Consider the following 8580-nt stretch of genomic DNA (forward strand, 5'->3'; position numbering starts at 1 on the left):
GGGCGGACGGGGCGGAGCTGGAGGGGACGCGGTGGACGGGGATGGAGGGGACCATCCCGGGCAGGTTGGGATGGAGGGGGACACCCCGGGCAGGGATGTAAGGGACACCCCGTGGAGGGATACCCGGGAGCACTCCCGGTCAGGGACGCGGGAGCAGCCGGTGCTGGGAGCCGCGCCCCCGCGTACCGTGGTCGTGACCGTGGTCGTGGGCGGGATTCGTGTGTCCCCCCCCGCTCCGGGCCGGCTGCCTGCAGAGGGCACCGTGCGACCTGCCGTGCCGCTCTCCGGCTGCGAACCGGGGAGCTCGGAGCTGCCGTGCGTCACGGGAGGCCGGCGGCCAGCCCCGCCACCGGCACCGGGACCGCCACCGCCACCGCCACCGGCAGCAGCACTGGCACCGGGCAGCAGCACCGACATCGCGCAGCGGCAGCGGGCACCGACACCGAAGCCGGACGGCGGTACCGATCTCGGGTGGCGGCAGGGAGCGGCGCCCCCCCCCGGCCCGGCCATGCGGTGAGGGCTGCCCGCCGGGTCCGCGCGGGGACGGGAGGCTTCGTCCCGACCGGGCCGCGGCTCCGCTCCCTTCTCCGGTCCTCGTAGCGGCGGGGGGGGCTGCCCCCGGTACCGGCCCCGGTGCTGCCCTGCCTGCGGGGTCCTTCCGCAGCGTGCTACGTGAGACTGGCGGATTTCAGCGGACCGAAAAAAAACCCAAACAAACCAAAAATACCCAAAACGAGAACAAAAGCCCACCAAATCCTGGGAAAGTTGGCCCGGAAAGGAATTGCAAACCCCCCGGGCCGGGATCACCGGGAGGTTGGGCTGGGTTTGGGGTCAGTTCCCGGTGCTTTTCCAGCACCCACCGACTGGCAGCTGCTGGCACGAGAAAATTGGAGAGTTTTATCCACAGGAACCCTGAGAAAAGTCGTTTTGGATTTATTTCCTTGCTGGCAGCCAAATCTTTTCCTCCTGGAAAGTGAAACCGCGGGATCAGCGTCCCAGCGAGATAAAACCTGCGTGGACATGGCAGAGCCTGACTCTTGGTTTGGCCTGGCTTTATATTCCGTAGGAGCAAGGGAAATGCCACTTGCTTGACCAAGGAATGTTGTTTTTAACCGGGAAGCTGGGATTGGGGGGGTTACTTGGACATGCAGGCCTCGGCGTCACCTTGTAGGGGATTTCTTCTCCACCTTTTTTTATCTCCCTGAGAAACCAGCCAAGCCTTTTCCCACAGCGCAGGGTGGCCCCGGTGCTGAGTGAGCTTGCGGTATTGCTGGGGTTTTTTTTTTTGGCTGTGGGGATTGCATTACGCTCTGTGTCCCCCCCTGGGACCGGCCATGGCGCTGAAAGCCAGAGCGCTTTACAACTTCCAGAGTGAAAACAAAGAGGAGATCAGCATCCAGGAGAACGAGGAGCTCATCATCTTCAGCGAGAACTCCCTGGACGGGTGGTTACAGGGCCAAAACAGCCGCGGGGAGACTGGCCTCTTCCCTGCCTCCTATGTCGAAATCCTCCGCTCCCGGTCGGGTTCCAACTACACGGACTACTCCAGCAGCCCGGCTGGCTCCCCTGGTCACAACTCCTCCTTCTACACAGCCGCCCCCAACCCCAGCATCTCCTACCAGGGTAGTTTTGAGGATGACGATGATGATGACTGGGATGACTGGGACGATGCTTGCACGGTGGTGGAGGAGCCCCAGAGCACGCCGGGCACCAATGGGCACCCTTCACCCAGCCTGCAGTACCCAGCAGCGTACAGCCACCACCAGCATGCCGGTTACCATCCCAAGCCAGCACTGGAGAGGCAGGACAGCATGAGCTCCTCCAAGAGGGGCAGCGTGGTGGGGAGGAACCTCAACCGCTTCTCCTGCTTTGTCCGCTCGGGGGTGGAAGCCTTCATCCTGGGTGATGTGCCCCTGATGTCCAAGATAGCTGAGGTCTACAGCATTGAGATGGGCTCCAAAGGTCCCCAGTGGAAGGCGAACCCTCACCCCTTCATCTGCTCCGTGGAGGACCCAACGAAGCAAACCAAGTTCAAGGGCATCAAGAGCTACATCTCCTACAAGCTGACCCCCAGCAACATAAACTCTCCCGTCTACCGGCGGTACAAGCACTTTGATTGGCTCTACAACCGCCTCCTGCACAAGTTCACGGTCATCTCGGTGCCCCATCTGCCCGAGAAGCAGGCCACCGGGCGCTTCGAGGAGGACTTCATCGAGAAGCGCAAGCGGCGGCTGATCCTCTGGATGGACCATATGACCAGCCACCCCGTCCTCTCCCAGTATGAGGGCTTCCAGCACTTCCTCTGCTGCCGTGACGAGAAGCAGTGGAAGCTGGGCAAACGCCGGGCAGAGAAGGATGAGATGGTGGGGGCCAGCTTCCTCCTCACCATCCAGATCCCCACAGAGCACCAGGACCTGCAGGATGTGGAGGACCGCGTGGATGCCTTCAAGGCCTTCAGCAAGAAGATGGACGACAGTGTCCTGCAGCTGACCAACGTGGCCTCAGAGCTGGTGCGCAAGCACGCGGGGGGCTTCCGGAAGGAGTTCCAGAAGCTGGGCAATGCTTTCCAAGCCATCAGCCACTCCTTCCACATGGACCCCCCATACAGCTCAGACGCCCTCAACAATGCCATTTCCCACACGGGCAAGACATACGAGACTGTGGGGGAGATGTTTGCTGAGCAGCCCAAGAATGACCTGTTCCTCATGCTGGACACTCTCTCTTTGTACCAAGGGCTCCTCTCCAACTTCCCAGACATCATCCACCTCCAGAAAGGTAAGGGTGGCTTCTCGTCCCCTGGTGATGACCTCTCCTCTGTGATGGCCCCACATGGGTGGGAGCAGCATGGGGAGCGGGATGGGGATGCAATGAGGAAATACTGTGCAGTGCAGTAATGAGGATGAGGATGGGGACCATTGCCTGTGGCTCCCAGGGAGGCAGCATGGTTCCTGCTGGCACGGCTCCCTGGTCACCCCAGCCCAGGAGAAGCTGCTGGGGCTGTTGGTTCCAGGATCAGGTTTTGCCTCAAGTGATACCGTGGACTCCCTAGTTGCTGCCCGAAGTATTGGTCAGGGGGGTCAGCGCAGGCATCACTCCCTCCTGAGCCATGAGCAGGAGCCGGCACCGTTGCTGTTGGCTCCAGGATGGCCCGCCCAGCACCTTGTGAGCGAGGGGCTGCGTTGCACCCCAACCCAGCACTGCTTGTACCCTCTCATCCTCCCTTCCCAGCCTGAGGCAGAGGTTGGGTGGCCAGTGGGGATGCTCGAGCTTGCTCCCCCAGGGCTGGGACACCGCTGGGACATAGCCTTGGGTCGGTTGGAGGGGATGGGTGTCAGGGGTGTGCAGGGCCAGTGCGATATGGACGTGTCTCTTCTTTCCACCAGTCTCACTGCGCTCCTCTGGCCAGGGGTGACACGCTGGACCTTCTGGGGACAGCCAGGGTCAACCTCTTCAAGAGTACGTCCCTGCCCCTCTGAGCCCAGGACGGATGTGTTTAGCACCCCTAGGGCATTGGGGCTCCCTGCATCCCCTTACCCTTTGTGCTTGCAGGTCCCCTGGGTATTTGAGGGGGTCAGGAAGGAGGAGATGAGGTGAGAGGCATCTGCTCTGCCCTTTCTGGGGAGGGCAGTGAGCAGGCAGGGCTTGCACCCCTTTGCACCCAGGCAGCGGGGTGTGACACAGACAGGGAGCTGGGTGTGGGAGCGGGGCCAAAGTCCATGCACTCCTCCTGGCCCAGCTGCCTGCAGCAGGGAGGGGACACCCGCACGGGCGTCCCCAGATTTTGGAGGGCAGGGACCTTTCCCCGGGGTTAAGCCAGGGCGGTCTGTGTCCGAGCATCCAGGGGTGTCTGTGCATCACTGGATCCTTGGGGGAGGCTGGGAGGGCGAAAGGGGAAAGGGAGGATGCAATCCAGCCCTGGCTGCTTCCTCGCCTTTCCCTCCCTGTGTTGTTTACCGCGGCGGGTGAAGAGGGGCTGGATCCCATCCGGAAGCGAGGCCGCGTGGGCAGAGCGGAAGGCAGGATTTGGCCTCCAACCTTTGCTTCTTCCTCCTCCCCCTCTCTGCTGGGAGCAGGCCTGTCACAGCGGGAGCACCGTAACCCTGGGTCTGGTGCTCCCGGCAAGGGGCAGGGAGAAGGGAAAGAAGCCCAGCGAGCTGTGGGCCAGATCCTGTTTTCAGGCAAACAGCCTCTGTGCTAATGAGGGGGGAGGAATGCAGGGCTGGAGCCAGGCAGGATTCTTTCGAAACCGAGCCATAAAAATAGATGGAAGGAGGGGGAAAAACTTGTGTTAGAGCATCAGCCGCCTCTGGCAGAGGGAGATGCTTTCCCAGATGAGCCAGCCGGCACTGTGTGCCCTTCCCACACCCTAATTCACCTCCTCCCTGGCTGGGGTCTCCCAGGGCTGCTCCTGACCCCCATCCATGGGGAGACATCGAACATTTGCAGGGCAGGCTTGGCCCTGGCACTTGGCTATAATTGCACACACTGCCCCACGTTAACTTCGCACTGTGAGGCTTGAGTTGCACCCCTCCAGCAGCCCAGACCCCCAGACCTCCCTCTAAATGTGAGTCTGACTGCCCAGGGATGGGCTGGAAAAGGAATTGGGATGTCAGAGTCCAGAGGTAAAAGGCTCCTGATCATTCCCTGCTTGGAGGAGAGGAATGGGGATTGATGGGCACTGAGAGATGACAGCTCAGGAACGCACAGATCCCTCCCTTATTAATGCAGCTCTGCACTTCTGGCTGTTGGGCCAGGCTGGTGCCCTGGCACAGAGTGTGATGGGACCCGCCAGTGCTGCCTGGAGAGGCCAGTGCCAGAGGAAGGGGGATGGAGGGACGCATAGATCCATCAGCCTCTCTCTCTTCCCCCTGCCTCACCAGGTGCCTTTGCGAAGGTGAAGGAGAGCCAGCGGATGAGCGATGAGGGCCGGATGGACCAGGAGGAGGCAGACGGGATCCGCAAGCGCTGCCGCGTGGTGGGCTTCGCCCTGCAAGCTGAGATGAACCACTTCCATGAGCGGCGCGTGGCCGACTTCAAGAGGATGATGCAGTCCTACTTAAAGCAGCAAATTGTCTTCTACCAGCGCGTCAGCCAGCAGCTGGAGAAGACGTTACGCATGTATGACAACCTTTAACGCCTCCGCTTGCTGCCCCGCTGAAATCATGCACTTCTCTCTCCGCAGCCTTGCAGACCACCTCTGTTTGTGATGGGCTGAGAACAAATGGGAACTCATGATGCTAGTGACCAAATACCTTCAGGCTTTCTGTCCGCCTTCCTGGGCGGGCAGGCTGTGGTTCTGTGGGGAAGGGCTCACCCGCAGGCTGGCCATGGGTCAGGTCTTCCCCGGGGGACCTCCCACCCTGCCGCAGGTCTGGCGGGCGGGGGGGGGTCACAAGAGAGACGACGTGGAGGTGACGGTGCCAGTGTCTCTGCCCAGTGATTTTTAGCTTTCTGAAAACCCATTCTCCTGGAGCAGAGAGATGGGTGCATCCCAGCCTGCTGGGAGAAGAAATCAAAGCCGTCAACATTTTGCACACTAAAAGCTTTTCTGATGGAAAAAAGAGAAGAAAAAGGTCTTTATTTGGAAGAGAATGATTTCCTTTTTTTTTTTGTCATGAGATATTTTCAATATTTTCAATTTTTCGCAAACATTTCTGCAGCATTTTTACCAATCAGTTTTTAAATAGATACATGGAGGCAAAGGGAAATCTCTTTCTCAAGCATGGCTATGACTGGGAAAAGGGAGAAAAAAAGAAGGCAAAAAATAAAGTGCCCCACAGTGTTTTCAATAAAAATGTCAGTAGAAAAAACCACCCACCTCCTTCCCAGAGATGTCTGTGGAAAACGGAGCCCCTCCAGGATCCCGGGGAAGGCTCTGCATCAGAACATCTCCTGGCTTCCAGCCAACCTCCGAAAATCCCCATGCTGTGGGTGGGGGGGGCTGAGTGCTGGTGGGGGCCCACACTGGCTGCCCTCCCACCCTCCAAACAACCCACCAAGGGGCAAATCCTGCTCCACTTTGCCCTGCCCAGTGGGGCAGGACCCACAGCAGTGTGCTGCTGCCTAGGGAGACAGCGGGGCTGGCACGGGGACCTTGTTTTTGAAGGGAAATGGCTGGGATAAATCACAGCAAGGAAAGTTAGGGCCGGCTTGGCGTGGTTCCAGGGTTAAAATTAGCCCCGGCATGCAGACCAGCGGGGTATTGTTAAAATAACAGCAACACTGGGAATGCGACAGGCTGCGTTCTGTCCTCCCAGAGGCCTCCCCGGCCCTAGCCCACGGGTACAAGCACGCCGAAATATGCCCAGAGGCATCACAGAGCCTCTGTGCAGGCAGGATGGGTTTCCTCCTTCACCATGGCCCCATTCCACTCCAGCCCCAACCCAATCCCATTCCATCCCAGCCTCATCCTATCTTAGCTACATCTTACCCCAGCCCCATCCTACCCTAGCCACATCCTCTCTTGGCACCATCTCACACCATTCCCATCCTACCCCAGCCCCATCCCACCCTGGCCCCATCCCGTCCCAGCCCCTCCAGCAGCAGCAGTTGTGGAAATAGGGTGGCTAACCCCTGTGCTAACCCCGCAAGGGTTAACGCCTCGTCCCCAGCATCGCTGGCCGTGCACTGGATGACCTCGGTTGCCTTGGCCCCATGTTGAGGCCAGATGCTGTGTAGGACGGCACGTCCCTTCCCCCCGCCAGCCCTGATGCCGCCTGCTCTCCCCAAGGACCACAATAAGCACTGGGTTTGAGCTTGCCACTGCTATCCCCGGGCAGGCAGCCAGCCTCTGGCACCACAAGCAGCCTCCAGAGCTGTGCTGGCACCTGGTTGCAGCATCCCAGCTCCCCTGGACCCAGCTTGGTAGGGGGATACCCTGCCTGGGATCCCCTATTGCAGCACAGTCCTTGGGATGTACCAGAGACAGATTTTGGAGGGTCTGGATATGGCGTGGGGGACAAGGGCCTGGGAGGGTGTGTGTAGCCCCAGTGAAGGTGTTAATCCTCCTCAGAGCCACCCTGATAAACACTTGCAGATTTGAGCCCCAAAGCCAGGCTGGTCACACCTTCAAGGAACGCTGAATGCTGCATAGAGCTGTCTCTGCTCGCAGGGTGTGCAACTGGAGCAGGGAGATGTCCCAGCACCCCAGGAGCTCATCCTCTGCTCCGGTGTCCTGGCATTGGGATGGGGACAGGACAGGGTCCCTGTGGGCTTCATACACTCCCTCTGAAGGCTGTGCTTCAGTTTCCCCAAGCGTAGACCTGTGCTCTGTGCGGTCCTTTGGCACCTACAAATGTCTCCCTGCCCCACCAGTCACCCGCCTGAGTACCCCCATGTCTGGACCACACTCCCAGTGCTGGCTTGGCATGGCAAATGCATCGGCTGGGAAAACCTGCTTCCCATTAACATTCCTGCCTTTTCCCTCTGCTGCCTGGCAGCAGCTGGCTGGGGCCCTCCCTGCCCATGGACAGGCATTTTGGGGTCTGCCTCAGCTGGGCACGGGGCTTGAGCATCCTCCTGCTGCCCGCAACCCCTCTGGTGGCGTCCTGTGAAAGCACTGAGGTCTGGACAATGGAATCAGCTCCAGGCACCCTGGTGGCTGCCCCAGTGCTCCCACACTATGTTGTCACCCCTGGGGTGCAGGGTGGCAGTAAGGAGGGGGTTGGGGAGTGCAGGTGGTGCTCCCTATGCCCCAGTGTTTTCAGTTGCTGCCTTTATTCGGGACACGGGCTGTTCCCAGCTCCTGCTCAGGGTCACAGCAAGAAAAAAACCCCAGGCCGCGTGGGGCCAAGAGGAAACACGAGGCAGGTCTGCTTCCTGCTCCTGCTTCCCAAGGCTGCTCTTGCATGGGAAAGCCAAGGCCAAGGCACCTACACAAGCCCCGCCAGCACGATGGCTGGGTGGGGAGGTAGCAATGGCGGCTGGTACATCCTTCCTGGGGAGCACCGCAGCCGGCACGGGAGGGCCCATTGCTGCCTCCGCTCTGGTGGGAGGCTTCCAGGCGATCTTGTGTTGCTTCCTCCCTTTGGGCTTCTCCCCACGGTGGAAATAAAATCCAGCATCCTTGGTTTGACCTCTGGGAGACTGGGGTTTATGTGTGGGCTGGGCCAGCAGGCAGTAGGGATAACTTCGATCCAACCCTTCCCTAGGTATCCCCCAGACCAGCAAGGCTCAGCTTGGTGGGATGAGCCACCTCCACAGCCAAACCAAGCCTCCACTGCCCCATGGAGGTGTTCCCCACTCAGCACATCCCCAGAGCCCAGCCTAGGGCTGGATGCTCTGGGGTGGGAGGACCCCTTCCTGGGTGCAAAAGCAGCTGGGGTCTCACAGGGTCCAGCTGAGTGGCTGGAGGCTGGAGGCTGGGGATGTGCTGGGTGCCTCTTGCCCTGGCAGCTGGATCAAGTGGAGCTGCTGATGGGAGTCTCCTCAGCTGCACAGATACCCCCACCAGCTCCAGATGCTCAATAATTTGAGATCAGACACCAAAGCAGCCCAGTGGCCTGACCTGGCTCCTCCCCACGACAAAGGAGAGTGCAGGGTGCAGCACGGCTGGGCAGGATCAGGCTTGCTGATGCTAGG

The 8580-nt window shown here is 60.1% G+C and overlaps 1 protein-coding gene across 1 annotated transcript; it reads left to right on the plus strand.

Moving 5' to 3' along the window:
• The first annotated feature begins 375 nt into the window (after positions 1–375).
• On the plus strand, positions 376–5813 carry SNX33 (sorting nexin 33). The gene is made up of 2 exons (XM_075099922.1): positions 376–2775; positions 4881–5813. The coding sequence occupies exons 1-2, from the start codon at positions 1335–1337 to the stop codon at positions 5132–5134; spliced, it is 1695 nt and encodes a 564-aa protein (XP_074956023.1). The 5' UTR covers positions 376–1334; the 3' UTR covers positions 5135–5813.
• Positions 5814–8580: the final 2767 nt, after the last annotated feature.

Source organism: Phalacrocorax aristotelis, chromosome 7 (assembly GCF_949628215.1).
Source record: "Phalacrocorax aristotelis chromosome 7, bGulAri2.1, whole genome shotgun sequence".
NCBI classification, from domain to species: domain Eukaryota; kingdom Metazoa; phylum Chordata; class Aves; order Suliformes; family Phalacrocoracidae; genus Phalacrocorax; species Phalacrocorax aristotelis.